Genomic DNA, 21,704 nt, shown 5'->3' on the forward strand with positions numbered 1-21,704 from the left:
ATTCAAAAAGCTTAACAAACCTCATCAGTAGAATGTAGAAAACTATGTTCCAAAATGATATGCATTTAAAATTTTCTTCCTGCTCTGCTGTGTATGGTCTTGGTTAGCATGTCACCAGTATACCAATTTAGTGTGGCTGCAAAATAACATTTTTGAGACCATTAAATTTCAATATAATATAAATATGTGGAATTCAGCCACATAAACTGACTGTGAGCAGGGACCCACTATCACTAATGTTGTTTTATTCCCATTTTGCCTTATCACAAATTTTACCAGTGTTGGGCTTTCTATGCTCTCTCTGTGTGTCTTAGCCCCTCTAGATTCATATTGTCTTGCTGGAAGAAATAAAACTAAACAAAATATCACTAAAGATGCATTTATTATTTCTACCAATTGCATTTTTATTGTTTAAAATCTTCAGCAGGCTTGGCAGATTGGATTATGTGAATACAGGGGCTCTAAGTTATTTCCCTGATGGCAGCTATTTCTGTCAGGCAGGGACCCAGCAGGACATGCATACAAAAGATCAGGATGATGATTGTCCATTTATTGGTCATTTATATACTATACAGTTGGATAGGCAGAACATGAAATATGATATATAGCTACAAAAGTTCTTGCCCTCCAGTAGTATGCGGGTTTAGAAATAAGAGAAAGAGAGAGATAATCAGGTAAGAAATAAAGCTCCCAAGGAATTTCTCAAGAAAAGTAAGTATAAATTGGAGCAGGTGAAGGAAGTTGGTGAATAGAGAGATAATGAGGACCAGTAACAATGAAGTTTATCTTGGGTTAATGCAGGAATTTTCCTCCCAGGTTGTGCTATGAATTTTTAAAGGGTCAAGTGATTTCCATTTTTCAAGGATCCATGGTTTCCTGACTTTGGGGACTTCTTTTCCCAAGGCAGAACTAGTAACCCTTGCACATCAGCATCTCAGTAAATTGCAATAGCTCTAAAAATCATCACAGTGTGCAGCCAACTTTCAAATAAAACTTTTGGAACTTAGGTAGACTGGTTTTCAGACATGAGTCTGTCATTTGAAGCTTTTCCAGACTGGAATAAAACTTGACTAAGATTGTTTTCTGGTGATAAAACCTTTAAGATCTGAAGATCAGGTCTATACCATGATAAAATATGGGAGTGAGATTACAAGTGGAGGAGAGGTTCAAGTTATCAGAAAAAGAATCAACTGATTAATAAATTATCTAATTTTTAATTAATTTACCTAATGTATAGCAACTTCTTATAGAGAGGCAACAGAGTACCCTGACAAGCATGACATGGTAACATCTTAGCAATTGTCACCATTCTTTCTACTTTAGCAAAGAAAGCATCATGGGACCAATGGGCTAAACTATAAAGTCAATAATCCACAAGATAGTGAATTAGCCAATGAACCTTCAATCCCTAATGGAGGATGGTGCCTGGCATAGTACCTATCAGATGATTGATGTTTTATATATATTAGTAGAATTAAATTAATTCTGCATCCTGGTTTTTCTTCTTTTATAATTTAAACAGTAGTACATTTCTACTTTGCTTATTTTTAGTATTGCATTAAATTTTCTATAATTTAACATGCTTAGTGAATTGGATACTCTAGTTATTAAAATTGTCAGAATTAATGTAATTTTCAGAATAGAATTGTCAAAATTAATAGAATACAAAGTTTCAAAGAATTTGTCATTGTTGTTGCTGTTCAGTCATTTTAGTTGTGTTTTAGATATTGGAGCAGTTTACTATTTCCTTCACCAGCTCATTTTTTTCAGATGAGGAATTGAGGCAAACAGGGTTAAATGACTTAGCCAAAATCACACAACTAGCAAGTATGAGGCCAAATTTGAAATAAAAGTCATGAATCTTCCTGACTTAAGGCTAAGTGCTAAACATTGTACCACCTAGAATTAGAATATAGGATAATACAGGTTTAGAAATATTTTTTTAACAGTACCTGATCAAAGAATATGTTCAAAGGAATTTTGTCAAGAACAAGTGAATTAACATATATAAAACATTTTGCCAACCTCCAAGTGCAAAATGAATGCTAGCTATTATTATCCTGGACCCCCTTCTCTTTTCCCTCTAAACTATGTTATGATCTCATTATTTTCATTGGATTCAATTTTTATTTTAATAAACAGATTTTCAGATCTACTTCTCTAGTCTTAATTTCTCTTTTAACCTCATCTCCAACTTCCTGTTGCACATTTCAAATTGGATGTGTCCGAAACAACTTAAATACAACCTATTCAGGACTGAACTCATACTTCCTCTTAAGCCTAATCTTCCTAAATTTCCTGTTAGTTGGAGGGTACCACCACCCTTCCTATCACCCAGGCTCACAACTAAGATGTCATTCTTACCTTATCATTCTCTCTCATCCCCTATATCTAGCTGTCTCCAAATGTTGTTTATACCTTTGTAACATCTCTTATATATATATATACCTTTATCTCACCTCTAGCATTGCCATCACACTGGTTCAATCCCTCTCACCTGACATCTAGAGAATCCCTACCTCAAATTTCTTCCCATGAAAGTCTATCTTCCATTCAGTTGTCAAATTGATCTTCCCAAACTACAGACTTGACCATATCACCCTCCTATTCGATAACTCCAATGACTCTACCATCTCCAGGATGAAATATAAAACCCCCTGTTTAATTTTTAAACATCTGTATAACTTGTTTCCCCCCTATCTTTCAAGTTTTCTTATACCTTATTTTTCTCCATATATTCTATGATCTAATGATACTGGACTCCTTCATGTTTCTTGTAGAAAATACTCAATCTCCCAGCTCCAGGCATTTTTACTGACTCTCCCCTATGCCTGGTATACTATCCTTTATCATTTTTGCTCCCTGAACTCTTTAAAATTTTGCTTTCTAAAAGAAGTTTTTTTTTTTTTTAATCCCTGTTAATGCTAGTGTCTTTACTCTGATGGTTATCACCATTTTGTATTGTGTGTATCTTGCTAGTACATAGTTGTTTCATTTTACCTCTTCTATTAGACTATTTTTTGCCTTTTTTGAAAAACCCAGTTTTTAACACAGTGTGCTTGACCCAGAATAGGTGCTTAATAAATGCTTTTGATCAATTTTCATGTAAATTAAATTTCAGCTTTTTCTTAAAGAAAATCCAAATCTAGGAGCAACTAAGTGGCACAGTGGATAGAGCACTAACCCTGAAATCAGAGGGATCTGAGTTCAAATCTGGCCTTAGACACTTAACACTTCCTAACTGTGTGATCCTGGGCAAGTCACTTAACCCCAACTGCCTCAGCAAAAATAAATAAATAAATAAAAATTTAAATAAAAAGAAAAGAAAATTCAAATACAAAATTTAATTTCCCAGTTTAGATCTGTGAAATATGATATAAGATTCATGCAAGTAATGCTTAGCAATGCAATATTGAAACATAGGAAAACCATTTGCAAAGATCTAAACATAATTTCAAAACACTTCATTTATTTTTAAAGAAGATGGTTTTAGGAGTTGCCTTCTCCCAAAAAGAATCACGAGGATGCCAACTTTCTAGGGGAGAAAGTCCTGAATCTAACATTTAGCTTAAATTTGGTTTAGTGATTTTATTGAAAGGCAAAAGATCTCATTGATAAATCTCTGTAAAAATTGTTTTAGCGCTGATTTTTTTTCTTTATACACACCACAACACACACACACACACACACACACACACACACATATACACACACATGCCAAAGTTTGTATTCTAGTAAGTTAGCATATGTTCCACTAAATTAGTTATTTTCTAGCAATAAATTAACATTCTCTTTCTGAGAGTAGCATCTGTTCTTTACTACCAACAAAACAAAGATCTAAAATAAGATACCCCAAAAAAGAATGACATGGGTAAATCCATAACGATTCATCTTTTGCTATTCTCAGACCTCAATTCTTGATTTAATATTCCTGAGTCATTTATAGTAGTAGGATCAAGGGTTTTTGAATTCTTTCAGCCCAAGGGAATATCTTGGTTTAGGAAAAAATAAGAATAAAGAACTCTCAAAGCAAGCAAGATGATAGGAATATATTGAAAGACCTGCCCTTTGTAGTTTCCTAACATGCTCATTAGTCATTAATTTACTTAAGAATTATTTATTAAACATCAACTGCATGGATAATATGGGCCTAGATGCCCATGGGGAAAGCAGAATAAAATATCTGCTTTTAAGGTATTTGACATATAGCTAGAGATATCCAAAACATAACCGTGTGAAATTATTTGAGAATATTTATATAAGGTAACTAGTATTTATTAAACACTTGCTATATATGCAAGGCACTGTGATAGGTACCAGGGATGCAAAATAAAATAGCCACATACTCCCTGTCCTTAAAAAGCTTATACTTTACTGGATATAAACGAAATGACATGCTTACATGTCATTTATATGTATATAAACACAGTGATTTGTGGGGATGGGGGATAGTAACCGCTAGGGAAATCAGAAAAGGTCTCCTGAAGAAGCTAGGATTTTAACTGAGCCTTAGAGGAAGCTAAGAATTCTAAGAATATAGATAAGGGGAGAGAATATTCTAGGCTTTGGAGACAAAAAGCACATGCAAACTATGGAGGCTGTGCATGGAATGCTATATGTGAGGAACAGCAAATAGAAGCCAGTTAGGCTTATGTATAGAATGTATGAGGGAGGAGTAAAAATTGAAAAAATAATAGCAATTTGACATTAAAAACTATATTGGAGCAGGCAAATAATTAATTTAAAAATCTTTTTGATGATAACTTATGAGCTAGATTATAAAGGAAGTAATTGGCATTGTAATTATAGATGAGCTTTGTCTTTTATTAATGTCCAGTTAATATCAGAAAATTTATAGGAAGATCTGTCACGTGTTGTGTGAACCCTAGAGATCCTACTAGTGAAGATCAACAAAAATCATATGGAATAAAAAGGGGTGAATCACTTGCAAAGTGTGTCACTAAAAAGAGCAACCACATTCATGAAATCTCAGATCTATCAAATGCATGTTATATATTTAAAGCTGTAAGTTTCTTATTTGATTGATTTTGTATGGAGGAGGAAATATCCTTACTAAGAATGAGTTCACAGAACTCTTATCTTAACATGGCAAGAGATCTACCTTAACTCTTTGACTTGGGATCATTGTCATTAGTGCTCACAGGGGGATATTAGAAATGAAAAGCATCAATTCCAATAGAACCTCTTTTATAATTGGGAAAGAAAAAAATGATAGACCTAACTGCCTAATTTTTTATTAAATAATAGCTTTTTATTTTCAAAATATATGCAAAGGTAGGTTCCAACATTCACCCTTGTAAAACCTTTTATTCCCTATTTTTCCCCTCCCTTTCTCCTATCCCCTCTTCTAGATAGCAAGTAATTCAGTATATTTTGAACAATTACAATTCTTCTACACATATTTCCACAATTAGTATGCTACACAAGAAAAAATCAGATCAAAAAGGGGAAAAATGAGAAAGAAAACAAAAAACAAGAAGATCACAACAAATCGGTGAAAATACTATGTTGTGCTCCACATTCAGTCCCACAGCTTCTTTCTGGATCTAACTGCCTAAATTTTAAAGTTAAAAATCTAAAAGCAAGAGAATGAGGGGGAGAAGAAGTTTTCTGATATTACATATGGTTCTAATGGAAAATAAAAAGGAGAATTTATGGAGAGAGAAGAGAGAAGAAAACTATCTTGTAAATCAGGTAAAAAGAAATAGAAGCATATAAACAAAAGTTGACCATTTATGAGACTAGGAAGGCAATAATCTCAGCCCATTTCCTCCTTCAGTATTCCCATGGAAGTTATTTTAGGAATGGCTTTCCATGGAGCTGGCCAAGGTAGAAACCAACATAAAATGTATACTTTGAAACTAGCTGAAGAACTAAACATAGTGCTCCCTCTTTATATAACTGGCAGGACTATCCAAGCCTTGAATTTCATTCTCCATCTTCCAATGATGATTGAAAAAGAAGATAAAGAAAGATTTTATGATTTGGTTTTGGAAAACTGACACTAAAAACATGAACCACACATATCTTTTTTGTCAATCCAATGACAATGAAGGAAAATCTAAGAGTTTTTTTAAGTTGCATTTTCCTTATTAACAGTGATTTGGAGCATCCTTTAATATAGTTGCTGATAATTTACTTGTATTTTAAACAAACACTTTCTGTTCTTAGCCTCAAGCCATTTATTTACTGGGGAAATGTTCTTATGTTCCTATGTATTTGCAACAATTCTCTACATTTTATGTAACAGAAATTTGATATAAAATTTAAAAAATTAAATCTTTTGAGGTTTCATATAGTCAGCAGGGTAAATTTTCTACCTTATCTATTTAGTTATTACTTAATCTTTTTTCTTTCTCTGAGCTGATTAAAAACTAGCTTATACCTAAAACATGTGGAAATATATAAAATAATTTTATTACATTATTTTATGTTATATAAACTATTGGTGATTATGTAAGCTTCAATTACCAAAAATCTATTTAGGATTAGATAAATGTTATACATTTTAATATCTCTTGTTGCCTAATATAATTCATTTAAAACATTCTTATTGAATGACTAGTTAGGTTAAAATAAGTTGAATTGATTACAAATTCTTATAAATAGACACACAGGTGATCAGAGTTTGGCTAACTTTTTAAAATAATTGAGGACATGACTGATTCCAAAGCATAAATGTATCTTGTATTTTTGGTCAGTTGGGATTGCTATAGAATTTAACTCTTTCTAAATCTTACAAACAACAGGTACTTAAATGCTAAATGGAATGATTGTTTTTTAGTTTTTAATATTTTTGACCTTTAATGTATGTGTCTATATGGAAAATATAAAACATTATTTCATAGTCTATGTGTGTATTTTATATCTATATCTATATCTATCTATCTATATCACATATATGTTTATGTAAATAATATTGTAGTATACTTAATACAATGGGGAGGAAGGGAAGGAGTAAACATTTATGTTTAAAGTGTTTATTGTGTATCAGGCATTTTTACAGGTATTTCATTTGTTACAAATTGTCACTTAATATATATTTGTCAAATTGGACATTTATTGAATTTTTTCAAGCCTGATCTCTTATCAGTAAATATACATGCATTCTACGTGAAATGTAGATGTATGTTCACATTTTTCACATTCAAACATCATTTATTAGTCAATTACATATATATATAGTATGTGTCAAGTACTGTTCAAGACATTGAGGATACAAGTAAGATGAATGAAACAGTCTCTATTCACATTGGGGTTAAGTGACTTGCCCAGGGTCAGTCACACATCTAGGAAGTGTGTCTGAGGCCAGAACTCAGATTTTCCTGACTTCAGGGCTGGTGCTCTATCCATTGTACCAACTAGTTGCCCCTCACACATATATATTTTATATGTGGGTTTAAATATTGCATATGATATAAAGTTAATAAATATAAGTATATACAAAATAGAAAAGATAGTTTGGATGGGAGGACAGTAGTAGTTGGGGAATCTAGAAATTATTCATTCTGAAGATGGCATTTGTGCTACCTTTTAAAGAAAGAGATGGACTTTATGAGGCAAGGTAAGGAGGATTGAATTCTAGGTATATGAGACAGCTAGTCCAAAGCCTCTGAAATATATAATAATATCTACCACTTTGAGATTTACAAATAACTTTGCATATTTACCCACATGAGATGAGATTTTGAAGATGAGGAGTAGAGTGAAAAACATTTTGGATGAATTCACAATACAAAAACCAGGGGTGGTTGTCCAACGAATGTCTACCATCTAAGTGCCTATTCTGTAACTGTACTAATAGTCCCTATGAGATATGGAAAGATAAATTAAATCTTACATAGGTATATGAACTTTGTTTTCTAAGGAAACTGGCCAAGAAGAGGAAGGAGACCATGAGCAGCACTCGGCAGGAAATGACAGTGATGGTGAATTCTATGGATAAGAGCTATGCTGAGCAAGGAACCAACTGCGATGAGGCTTTTTCTTTCATGGATACACACAATTTGAATGGGAGATGTAAGTTCAGAAATTTTGGCCTTAACCATTTCTCCTTCATTTTTGAGGGTCCACAATTGAGGAGAACACTTTAAAAACTCACTGCCAAATTCCCTATTACCAGTTTAATTATTCTAGTAGTTTAGTTGAGTACTCCTAGAAATTCTCCATCTCCCAGGGTTGCAGAACAGTTTTCCTTATGTAAAGAACTTTCAGACCAAAGGAAGCCTGTTTCAGGAGCAATAGCTATGAGTTTTTTTTAGTCTTTTATACCATAAAGAAGAGATCTTCTTGTATGAGACACCTGCCCATTATTTTCTATATTACGCAGTTAAACCTATTCAGAAAACAATTTACTATAGGGTAGTGATAATTTAATTATTTTATTGGTTTATCCAATAGGTTCTGACATAATCATAAGGAACAACTAACTTGTTTATTTGAATAATAAACAATGAATTTGTTTTTCTTTCCCTCCTATGTTAGCCAGGCTTTAGTTGTACTACAAAGAAATAAATACTTAAAAACAATTAAATTTCTCCATCTCCATCTCTATTTCTAGCCTTAATTCATAGTAAGTAATGAGGCATAAGTCGGTTTCTGACATAGACTAGTTGACTTTTCCGACCACATTTTATGGTCATAGATTGCAACCTCATCTTTGCTAGCTATTTGAGAATGCATGCTAATGATCAAAAAAGGGAACTATCAAAAAAAAAAAAAGTGAAAGAATCAGTATAAAACCATTAGTTTCTTTAAAAAAAAACTGTCTGTGGAACAATGTTATCATTTTTGGGGTACAGAGGAAAGTACAAGTCCCCATGTGGTCCTCTCCTTTGTTATCCTTTAAAGATAACAATTTCAAGGGCTTCTATATGTAAAAAGATAACAAAGTAAAGTTCAGGTTTCAGAGAATGCATAGTCTGTCCACTAGGCAACAACTCTAGCTATTCCTTACAAATTCTTTCGTCCTTCACGGTTCCGGGTGCCTGGTCTGAATCAGTGTCTACAAGACACACTTTCTTCCATGCATGCTTCATACCACACTCCCCAGAGGGTACAGTGGGCTGGACCAGCCTTCTCTTGCTTCTTGGAAGTCCATGTTTGTATTGTACCATTTACCATCCTGCTTCATACAGTTTTCTGCTTGTCCCAGCTACAGTAACCCTACTTCAGCTTACCATGCAGGGATGATTTCAATATGTCACTGTCACACATCCTTCAGGAATGCTTAATGGAGCTCAATTCTGGAGGGAATTTATTAGGTGCCAATGAACTAGATAGTCTATGATAATTTCATTTTGATTAAGTCTGCCCCATTAATGAAGGTTGGTTGTTGTGTGAATGACACTAATGATGTCATGATTTGTGACTAACAACCTGTTTTTGCCCTTAATTCACAGAAGCTATGTAGACTGTTTGGTCTAGTTGAAAGAACACTGGGTAGGAGTCAGGAAGGCTGAATAAAAGGACTTGGATTCATGTCTAACACTACTGTTAGCTCTTCACAAGTGACCTGATCTTCCTTCCTCATGCATAAAATATGTGGCTTGGTCCATACTCTCTAAGTCTCCTCCAATTCTTAGGTTCTATGTAACCAGGTAATTAGCTACTTATTAAGCACTTGGTATGTGCTAGGTCCTAGGGAATAAAAAAACAAAAATGAATTAATCTCTGCCCTCAAGGACCTTACATTCTGTTAGGTGAGACACCATAAATATGTACTGATAGAATGTAGATAGAGCATAGAATTTTGAAATATATTGTAATTTGCCGACAAAATAGAAATTATCTTCTTTATCTCTTCTGCCTATTAGAGAAATTAAACTTTATCTCTCTGGGGCAGGGAGTAAGGAAGGGAGGAAGGGAAAGAGGATCAGTATTGTTTGACTGTATTTTCCTTCTCTCTCTCTCTCTCATATATATATATATATATATATGCATGCCTAGGCAATTGCAGTTAAATGATTTGCCCAAGGCCACATAGCACATAGCTAGGAAGTGTTAAGAGGGCACATTTGAACTCAGGTCCTCCTGACTTCAGGGCTGATGCTCTATCCACTGCACCACCTAGCTGCCCTTACATATTATATTTTTTAAGAATAACATTAAAACATTTAGGAGGATTCCCCAACACTAGTAATGATTTTATATTCTTAGTTAAAGTTGGCATTTTGTTACCCTCAGGGAAAATGAAATATATCATTACTGGGGTCTTACTCTACAAGAACACAGAACAATTTTCCAGAATGCTTTTTTATAGCAAAAATTCTCACAAATAAATATATTTGCAATAATTCACCAAAATAGCAGAAACAAACATCAAGTTCCAGAGTTTTGATGTTTGAACAACAGAAAAGATGTACCATAGGACAGGAATTCTAATTTGACATTTACCTTTTTAAAATGAATGTATTTATGGAAAGCTAGAAATGTTCATGCACAGCAGAATTCTGGTGAAAAATACATTAGCTTTCTTGGCTGACCTACCCACTGGACCTTTATTCATCCTATCCAACTGTAAAAACAGTAGTAAAAATAGGACAATATTCTTTCATTTCTCTCCTCACATTACTTTGAACAGTGAATTGGCTACACCAGAGTCTATCTATTAAGACTGACCCTCCTAGTAAAATTTTACTATAGTACTCTCTTAAGATTTTTACAATAACAAAAAGGCAGTTTCTGGGATAGGAAAATGTCCTGGGAAAGGGTTTGGTTGACCCCCCAGGTTGCAGGCACAATTCAACAGGCATTTTTAAAACATCCATTATATGAAAGACATTAAAAACTGCTTAAGTATGAATGTGTGTGAGATCTTTAGGAGATGAAGGAGATGGACTATGGGAAATTAAAAGCAGAGAAAACTTTTTAATTTGTAGGAGAGGTAAAGAGAAATAAAGTCACAGAACATAGAAATGAACTCCCAAATATTTATGAGAGATGAAAATGTGTCCTCCTCATAATGTAGATTACATTGCCTATTACAAATTATTATGAAAGGGGCTAAGTCATAATATGTGAAGGAGAAATGATAGTAGTTTTCATGGATAAAGACAATAAAACTGCATTATACAGTAAAAATAAGACTGCTTCTGGAGTTTGAGACTCTGGATTCAAATCCCACCTCTGAGATTTACTATATGTGTGACCTTAGGCAAGTCCCTTTATCTAACACTCAGTTTCCTCATCTGTAAAATAAGAGGCTTGAACTAATTATTCATTCCAGTTATGTCAGTGGCCCTATAAAAAAACTGATGTTTTTAATTGTCCTACTTTTGTGAAAGATGAATATGCGTGCTTATTTGATAGTATAAATATCTATCAGCCCACAAATATTCACAAGTAATACAATAAATGACATCCCTCGATAATTGATGATCAAAGCTGCTTTACAGGTGTAGTCTGTCTTGTTGTGATATTATTTCATATTAAGTAAGAAACATAATGATCAAGCAAACTTCTAAAGTAAATCCTTTGGAATGGATGTTTTAAGGTCATCAATGATCTCATTCATGCCTCTTATAATAGAAACACTTCTTTATTTCAGAAACAATATTGTTAAACAATTGTTCGTTTCAAAGACTTGTTTATCTATAAGCTTCTGAAATGAGTTTAAAAGCATAATATAAGAAAAACAATATTGCACTATGAAAACCAAGAGGACTAAATTCTAATCTCAACTCAGTCCCTAACTAGTTCTATGACTTTGAATAAATTGAACAGAGAAGAATAGCTGACATTTATATGATGAACTTTTGTACAGCATTTAAAATATGGGGATGATATTGTGATCTTATATCTTCAGCTTACAGATAGGAAAACTAAAGCTTTAAATAGGAGTGAGAGAAACTTGCTTAGTCATAGAGGAAGTAAAATGACAAAGCCAAAGCCTAGATAATAGGAGAAATGACAGATAAACATGTCATCAGCATAAATATAATAGAACAATTATGAGAATAAGTTATTTGCTTAATACTGAACTGATATAATTGCTTGAATTTATTCTCTTTTTTTCACCTATTTACCAGAATGAAATCATAAGAGTAGGAGGGAAAGTCAAGTTTCAAAGTAAATCAAAAATTTATTTTAAAATAGGGAATAGAGATAGTTGATGTTGCATCATCAGAGATTATTGGTGAAAAGGGATTCATTGAAAGACTGGCATCTAGGTAAGGTCTATAAAGAACAAAATAAGATGTGATTGTCAACAGAATCAATACAGTGTTTCCAGATTGGGAATACATGTATGAGACAAATACAGACAGATAGACAGATACATATATGTATATGTTACATAATACATATTCTAAGTATGTATATGTGTTATAAACTCATGCCTATGTAAATACATACTTAGAATTTTTACATATTGCAACTAGCATGTCTACTATGTAGCTTTACTCATTTGTAGTAGAAAAGTAGACTCAACTGAGTGTCAGAAAGGTGAATGAATAGATTTACCAACTCAAGAAAAAAACTTTCTTTTTGTGAAATTAAATTGTTCCAGCTGTATATCACACAGTGGAAAATGTATTTTACAGATTAAAACTTAGCAAGGTTATTTAGTTAAAAGTGATTAGAAAAAGTGAAGGAAAACAGTAGTTCTATCATATTTTCTTGAAGATTAGGGGGAAAACTTTAAATAAATACTTAGAAGCAAATCAATAAAGATGATTAATTTTATAGCCAAACAACATAATTTTTATAAATTAAATCATAACTCTGGAACTAGTGAGTACTTTAGAAATATCTTATCCAGTGCCTTCCTACCATTTTTTGTAGCTCAAAAAATAAAATCTAATATTTGCATAAATTTCAGATACTAGCATTCCTATTGAATGATTTTTTAAAAAAAATAATTTTCTATTTCTCTAAAAGCACATATGGATATTAATTCCTAATATAAAATAGTTTTGTGAATCAGAAAACAAAACTATACTTGGCAAAATCAGAAGTCATGACACAGCTCAAATGACAGACTTTATTGAGTCAAAATGGGGTTTTAATTAAAATTTTAAGTGATAATATTGTACCATCTCTGAAGTACAGGTTCCTGCCTTCAAAGTAAAATAGGAATTTCTTATGTCGGGGATCAAGTCAGTCCTTCTTGGTACAATGACAATGACAATGACAATAATTGCTACACAGACATTTGGCAGATCACTGAGTTGTTGCTGACATCAGCGATATGAAGCAGGATTGAGCTCTGAGCATCCTCCTCACAAGTGGCCTCCAATTTTCCAGTGCAGTGACCTCTCTGCTGTCAATGACTAGATTTTCTTTTCTTTACAGCTGTATCTTCACCATCATCTTTTACAATGAAAACTAATACACTGAGCACCACAGTGCCTAATTCCTATTACCCAGGTAACTGATTTTTTTTTTTCATTGTTTCATTTCTTCATAATCCCTTAGCAATCAGAACCAATCAGTGCCCACTTTACTATATTCACAGTGCTTTAGGAGCTTAATAATATGTTTGACATGTTGTAACCAGATGCTTTCTAGGGGGACATGGTGGAACTTTTCATCAATCATTTACTGTTCTTTCTCTTTTTACCTTTTCTGCATTGACCTGCTTATGATGTATGACAGATCCATTTGTGCCAACTGCAATTTTAGGTGAGAACATTTCCCTTTATCAAAGTTTATTGCAGGAATAATTTGGAAAGTCAGCGCCCACTCTCTAAGAAACTGGCATTTTTATTCTGTATGGTGCAATGATTGGGCACAGGACATGGGGGAGGGAAGTAAAAAGAATGTTTTTAAAACATTCTCCCTTAAGAAGGAAGGTTGCCTGCATGTGTGCTGGGGACAATGCCAAGACTTCTGCTGTCAGATTCAAGTCAGACAGCACACTTCCAAGAGACTCCTTACTGTAGGAGATCGAGATATTCATATAGTTTTGAGCATACAGATAGAATATAACATCTCCCAAACTAGCTGTTAGATGTCTGAGAGCTGAATTTTGCCCAATGTATAATCATAGCTGTGAAAATAGTCTCTCATTATTTTCAATTATTTCTATATACTATTGGCTTCAATTTTGAAAATAGCATTTTTCTAATTATGCCAAATATACAGAAAAAATAAAATTGTAAAAATAAAATTTGGCCACCTACCAGATCTTGTTGAGACTCACAATACCACCATTTTTCCAATGTGTCTGTCACACAGTGAAATTTCAAAGGAGCTGATATTTTGAACAGTGAAATGACAAGATGGCACTTTACAATCAGATGATTTATTATTTGTCAGATGTCACTGGAAATGAAATAAGGTGTTAGCCCTGTGGGGCACAAAGCATTTAAAGTATGAAATGTTTCCAGCACAGGGGGTTGGAGGGTGGGGGTAATGTCCCATGTGTCCAATATAAGAAGGGTGAAGAGAGATGGCTGTACCTGGCTATGATAACAAAATGAGCATGAGCTGCTATTGCATTTGAGACGCATAAGTAACCAGAGTGTATCATGGCTTGTGTTCTCTTTCTATTACTAACCATACCGAAAAGGAGCACAGCAAAAACGGCATCAAGGTATATAACAATTCATTGTAGCCAGAGTTCCATCTTCAATTGTTCTAACTTCTTCCTAATTCTCTTTTACAAAGGTTTTTATCTTTGCAACTGTCAATTTTTTCCTCCTGTGCTTCTCTTTTCTCTCTTTATGATTTTGTATTGATGTAATTTTTTCCTATGGTGTTGTCTGCACTTGAGCCAAAGTGTTGCCAAAGTAAGACAAAGCAGGGCAGCCACCTAGGAAAGAGAAGGAGATTCAGAATTTGGGCTGCTGAATTCCTGTGGTGGGGAGGGGGCTGACAGCACCTCCCTTTTTATTTTAATGCCACATCTAAAGCAAAGAAATGCAACATTTCTGTACTCACATGAGTGGGGGACAAGTTAATCATAGCTACCATAACAATGTAATCTGCATGCAAATGACATCTGCAGAATCTTTTGACAGCCTGAGATTTGATATTTCTTTGTGTGCTGTACCATTCATTCAGCACTTTGTCTGGTAGATATTCTGACCTTGGAGGAACTGTGAGTGAGTGGGGAGAGCTTAGCCACAAACTGTCCAAAGGTAGAGAATATTCAGATTTCAGAATAGAAGAACCACAAGCTTATTAAGTCAATTTCAGGGTAGTGTACTTTTAAGAAAAAAGTTACTACTTGTAATTATTAAATCTTAATGACTTTTGTAAAAATGTGTTGGTTTTCTATATGGTAAAATAATCACTTTAAAAGGACAATTTTAGTGGAATCAAAGTATACAGGTTAAAGATTATCCAAACTAAACCAATAAATATTGGTGATTTTATTTAACATCTGTAGCTGTCAGAGTAACCAATGACAGTGCTTTGGAGTTATATTTCTTTAGATTGATCATATAGTATTGATATGAAACATAGCAGGCATTAGTCAAGTCTTCATGTGATTTTCTTCTCTCAACTCTCCTATTTTCACTCTTATGAGACCAAACACATGAATAATTTATCTAGTGTTATTTTTTGTAGCATTAGTGGTATTGGTGATGATAATTTTTTTTTTAAATATCAAGAAGAAAAGCTTTTTTTATATGTCCAGGATGATTTGATCATCCAGGTACTTCCTCAGAAATTCATAGATTAATTAAGTGGGGCTTAGATTCATAGATTAATTAAGTGAGCATGTTTTAAAACATATTTTCACAAAAAATATATCCAAAATCCCAATTAGAAAACAGAGTTGATGGCACATTGCATTACCTTTGCATCTTTGGGACTTTTTTTAATAGGAAAGAGGATTTTAAAATTCCTTCAGATAGAGTAAATATTCATATGCGTATCTCTCAGAACTTGAAAATAATAGATATATGCAGTAGTGTCAAAATAAGAATCCCTGGTTTTTTTTACAGGGGTACTTTTAAAGTTATTTATAAACCATCATATTGCTAGACTTTCTGCAAATGGTTTTTAAAAATTAATATAGGGAAAAATAGAAACATCTATTCTATATTTAAGATATCTTAATTATATGTGTATCCCTCTTTTTAAAAATTATGTTAAAGCATATTTGTCATTTAATCTTGAGACTTCAAATCTTAGATAAAAACTTTGGGCTACTTCTAACTCCTCAAGTCTCATTACATAGCCCTATGTTTCCTTATGTAACCAAGTTGGTATCATCAGATCTGAGAGTTAGAGCTGAAAGGGATAGGTTATCTAGTTCAAACTTTTCTCCCCTCATTCCACCCTATTTTACAGATAAAGAACCAAGACCAAGAGATGTTAACTAACTTGGTTAAGTTCATCTATGTAGCATGAGACAGGTGGAATTTAAATCTAAGTCTTCTCATTCTAAGTCCAATACTCTTTCTACTGTACCATGCAGCTTCTGAGAAAGAAAATAAAGGTTTAAATAGTATTTTTAAATAGACAATTGATATAAATTTAAATTCTTAAGTTGAAAACCATTGGTCCATGAACTGGATAGTTCCTTCTGGGAAACACATTTACTTGTTTACTTCTTAATCTTAGGTACTTAGGTGGATTTTATTTTTAAAAGTTTAAATCCTGCCAACAGAGATAATGAGACCATTATGTCTTTATGTATTGGTAGGTCATTTCATACATATTACACTGGGTAGCTTTAATTACAGGGGCTTGAAACTCATGAATCTGAGCAGAATTTAGCACAAGAATGGCCAGTTCTTGCATCATAACCTGCCCTGTTAGAAACTGGAGAATGGTTAGGTTGCTGTTTTTATTCCCATTGAATGGCCAAATCATTTAAAAGAAGCTTATAAGGTCAACCCACAGCAGAGCATATATTAATAATGTGCATCCCAAAGGATCCAAAGCTGAGAGAATGAGAGAGGCACAGAGGGGAAAACTCATTAGCAGTGTTTCATTTATTATCATCTCAAGGAAAAAATGTGCTGCGTCTCAGCCCAGCTGATTTAGTATTCCAACTAGGATTCTCATACCCCAGTTTTTAAGTCAAGTTGTCAACATAAGCAAACATGATAGGAAAATTTTCTGATGTAATTGTGGCTATTCTGATATAAGAAAAAAAAATCTGTTGAATTTTAGCTAATTTAGCCAAATTTTAATGAATCCAAATAAAAATCATAAAATCAACTTACTGCATTTTTATTTTGTCTTTTGTGTCTTTAGCCACCTTGTAGTAATCCAGGTGCCATTTCAGTAACAACAACATAGTTACACTTGTGTACCACCTCTCATGCCATGCATCATAAGGTGCTTTGTAATATAGAAAGACTTTAGATTCCAAGCAAGATTAAAAAAACAGAGTAGTATACTGGAACTGGATTTTTCTTTGAACTTTCCATCATAAACAATCTAATTTTTAAAAAATCTTGTGTACTTGATGTATAAATATTAGATACTGTAGCCACTTTTATCTAAAATGAGCTCCAGTTCTAATGCTCATGTCGTAAGGAACAGCTAAATTAATTTAGTAATATAGTTTGGTGATTTAAGTTTATAGAGATTAAAATAGCCTCACTATATAACATAGGTATTTAATTCATGATTAATTGGCCTTTAGAAAATGAATGTCTTAAAATATTAGTATCATGTAACTGTTTCCCACACCAAAGTAGTTTTTTTTTTTTAAATAACTAGTATTTCTGCAGCTAATGAAAACTAATTTTATTAGCAATCTTTTGTTCAAACTGTGGCCTCTTTAGGCTTCTTGGACCAAATTGTAGCACAATTTGGTCGACTTGGCCCTGGTATTTCAATAAAAAATATATTAAGTAAAAATAAGATTCATTTAGTCATTACTTGATTCTGGAGGGGTAGAAAGAAATTAGAAAGCTATTTTCACCTCCCATTTATTCTCGTGTTTCTGTTAAACACCTCCATCCTAACTTGGTGGAGAAAGTTAAACTTGGCCCTCTGACCAAATTACTTATGAAGAGGACACTAAATTGTGAAGTGAAAAGTTCAAATTAGAAACTACCTGTAATGATTCATGTAGTACTTACTGTTGCTTATGCCCTTTTTCCTTTTTCTCCTCCTCTTTTTTTTCTCCTGATATGTATCTTCTTAAAAGTGCCAATAAATGGTAAGTTTCCCATTTGCCCCATTGAAAAGGTGTGGAGAGAGTGGGAATGTGTGTATTACTTGTAGATTTTTTTTTTTTTTACACAAACCCAGCTGGTTCTATTGTGTATTGGCTTGCATGCAGTCATTTAACATTTCACATGTGATAAAGCCCATGATTAAAGCATGCTAAGTGGCCAGTCAGGCAACCTTTTGTTATCTCCCCTCTTGTGTGTTTGTGTGTGTGTGTGTGTGTGTGTGTGTGTGTGTGTCTCAGTATGTTGTATCAAATCCACAGTTCATTGTAGTTCTTGCTTTAACAACCATAAACCATTCTGTGCACTTTTATTTTGCTCACAAGGCCATCTGTAGAGAATTCATTTTGTAATAAAGAAGAGTCAACTAATCTTAGAAAGAAACAAGTCTTGTTCTCCACCAAGGGGACTTGATGAAGTTTCAGGATGAAACTTCAATATGATTTAGCACACCGTGGCTGAGGGGCTTAATAACTCTCCTTGTCAATTAGCATTTGGAAAGCAATCTATGGTTTGGACTGCTTTGCGAAGAAGCATAAATTCTTTGCCTAATTCCAATGAGTCTTGCTCTTCCCGTTAAGAATTTCTGGATATTTTACTTTTCTTCCTTGCTGAGATATCACAAGAGGGTACTACAATTATAGACTTGGGTGATAACAACTGCTAGTCTCTTAGCAGACAATGTATTTGAAACTCAGTTCATTGATCAGGCCCTGTTTATTCTGTGCCATTCTTTGTCTAGACGAAACCCACACGATGGCCAGTGATACAAGCAGCTTGGTCCAGTCCCACACTTATAAGAAGCGAGAGAACCCCGATGTGCCCTACCAGACAGGACAGCTTCATCCGGCCATCCGCGTGGCAGACTTACTACAGCACATCACCCAGATGAAATGTGCAGAAGGGTATGGCTTCAAGGAGGAGTATGAGGTGAGCAAAATTCACCCAAAAAGCCCATTTCAAAGACCTTCTGGCAAATCATGTTGGTAATTTCTGCCTAAATTATAAGAAAATACAAAACAGATCCCCCCCATCAGTAAGGAATGCATAGGATGTTCAAATGATGAAGATACTACTATTTGAAGGTCTTTAAGGTGTTGAATGTCTCAGAGTATTAAAAACTAAATGTGAAGTGAATGCCTGCTTTAATTCTTTGTTAGTTCTATGGAAGGAGTAATGAAATTTGAAATTACTTAACCTACTAGGCCCTTCTCTCTGATTTCTCTTTCCTTCCTCTGACTTTCTTATAAATGAAACCTGAAACCCCAAGGTATTTTATAGCAATCTTCCATAACAGAGAAAGAAAATGTCTTCTTAAAAATTACAGACTATCAGTGCTTATTAAATAATACTAAAGATTCTGATAAATATCATGCCTTAGGACAATAGTTATGGTCCTGCCAGAATGAACCACCTGTTATTACCTCTGCCCTCTTTTGTAGATATTTTTCAGTGTTATTTTCTCAGATGGTAGCATTCAGTCTCAGCAAGACAAAGTACTTACTTCTCTCAAAGTCCTTGTTGGAAACTAGAATGTTAGAAAGCCATTGAGGAATCAGAGAGATCTCTGATTTGAAGGAATATGTTATAAGAAGCATACCAGCACCTCCCTGACTAACTACCTGAAATCTGGACTTTTTAGTGACCTTATATTTTATCTGATAAAGTAGATTCACTCATGAAACTTTCTAAAGTACTGGGTTTATATACTTAAAAGAAAAACAGAAGCATAGGTACATTTTTCCCCCAACACCTCTGAAAGAATGGTATTGAACTTGTAGTCTAGGTGCCTCAGACACATTAACTGTGTGACCCTGGGAAGGTATTAACCTCTTACTGTCTAGATTACTTTATCCTTAAAATGGGCATAATAATAGTACCTATCTCATGGGTATGTTGTAAGGATTAAATGTAATAACACATATAAAGTGCTTTGCAAAACTTAAAAGGATTATAAACACACTAAAATACTAAACACTACTATTGTTCAGTCGATTTCAACTGTATCTGACTCTCCATGACTTCATTTAGGGTTTTCTTGGCAAAGGGAGTGCTTTGCCATTTCCTTCTTTGGCTCATTTTACAGATGAGGAAACGGCAGCGAACAGGATTAAGTTACTTATCAGAGAGTCACACAGCTATTAAAGTGTCTGTGGTTGGATTTAACCTACCTCTTCCTGATTCCAGCATTTGCCACTGTGCCATGTAGCTGCCTATATATGCATACCAACTCTTATTATCAACAAGATACACTAAAATAACAGATTCCTATCCTACTCTGTAGTTTCAGTATATCTTGTCAGAAGCATATAATTTGCCGTCTGTTTCAGGTAGTCCCAAACTCTTATGGATATCAACATTGCTTCCTTGTGACATTTAAGATCAAATAACAATACCAGTTTTATGCCCCCCGATACTTCTGTGTGTTTGTTTTGAGTTGAGCTCTCTTTTCTTGTCTTAATCACCAGAGACTCATTATAACAACAGAGCAACCAACAGTACAGATGTTTGTCATGTCAGTGATGTGCTTATGAGAAATAAGAATAGTGTTCTTTTGCTCCAAAACAATAAAACAGGAACTTGGTTATCCTTTTTTTTTTTTTTTTTTCTGCAGAGAAACTTTGCCAGGGCCATTTAATAAGGCTATACACACTTGGGAACGGTTGCATGTTCCTCAATTTTCTATTTGAGCTGACTAGACATTTTTTAGAGAACTAACCTGAAATTCTTGGGTTTAAATTTACAATATAGTTTACATTGCATGGAAATGTGCTTTCTTTGCATATCACTTACCTTCCTACCCTTTTAGAGGACATACTTAATAGGATTAAGGAAAAGAACCAAGAAGATTAAAGTAGGTAGAAAAAGTGAAATTAAACTCATAATATATTAAGAAAAGTATAAATCCTGTGAAAAGGATGGTGCCTTGATGCTGTCTAATACCTTGTATGCAAATGGTGCTTAAATGTTTGGTGACACTGAGTGCTAATGAGAAAGTGATTAATGTGTCCATCAAGTAATCACAGACTAATCTAGGATCATTTGGGGGGTGCCCTATTTTTCAAAATCTATGGGATTTTGAGTCTTTAAAAAACAGCACAAATTTGCCCCAAAGTCATTTGACAATAATATATTTAATAGTATAGGAACTCTGCAATAACACCTTTTGATTTGGTCATTTTTAACATTGTTTTTGTGGAACTAATCTCCCTCTTGTAATTTATTACTGCCTGATAATCGTGTATATGTGGAACTACTTAAGAACTTCAGATATGATGTCAGTACATGGAAGTAATGTAAAAATAACTTCATTCAGATAACCTGAATAAAATTTTTGATTTTTAGATGTAAACCCACATGGTAATAAGTTTTGGGTTTTTTTTGTTGTTGTCGTTGTTGTTGTTTTTGAGGCAATGGGGGTTAAGTGACTCACCCAGGATCACACAGCTAGGAAGTGTTAAATGTCTGAGATTAGATTTGAATTCAGATCCTCCTGACTTCAGGGCTGGTGCTCTACCCACTACACCACCCAGCTGCCTCATTAAATTTATTTTTAAGCAGATACTAACAATTCATTTATAATTATTACACCTGGTC

At 33.8% G+C, this 21,704-nt stretch overlaps 1 protein-coding gene across 6 annotated transcripts in view; it reads left to right on the forward strand.

Annotated features, from left to right (window-relative positions):
* Positions 1-21,704, forward strand: part of PTPRM (protein tyrosine phosphatase receptor type M) — a 966,854-nt gene that overhangs the window by 744,295 nt on the left and 200,855 nt on the right. For 2 of the 6 annotated variants that reach the window (XM_051970431.1, XM_051970433.1), the window contains 4 exons: positions 7,889-8,040; positions 13,315-13,389; positions 13,618-13,644; positions 18,850-19,037. In XM_051970431.1, the coding sequence (XP_051826391.1) occupies positions 7,889-8,040; positions 13,315-13,389; positions 13,618-13,644; positions 18,850-19,037 (442 nt within the window). The remainder of the gene's footprint in view (positions 1-7,888; positions 8,041-13,314; positions 13,390-13,617; positions 13,645-18,849; positions 19,038-21,704) is intronic. The other 4 variants (XM_051970432.1, XM_051970434.1, XM_051970436.1 and 1 more) reach the window with 2 other exon arrangements.

The sequence above is a fragment of the Antechinus flavipes genome, chromosome 1 (assembly GCF_016432865.1).
Source record: "Antechinus flavipes isolate AdamAnt ecotype Samford, QLD, Australia chromosome 1, AdamAnt_v2, whole genome shotgun sequence".
Lineage (NCBI taxonomy): Eukaryota > Metazoa > Chordata > Mammalia > Dasyuromorphia > Dasyuridae > Antechinus > Antechinus flavipes.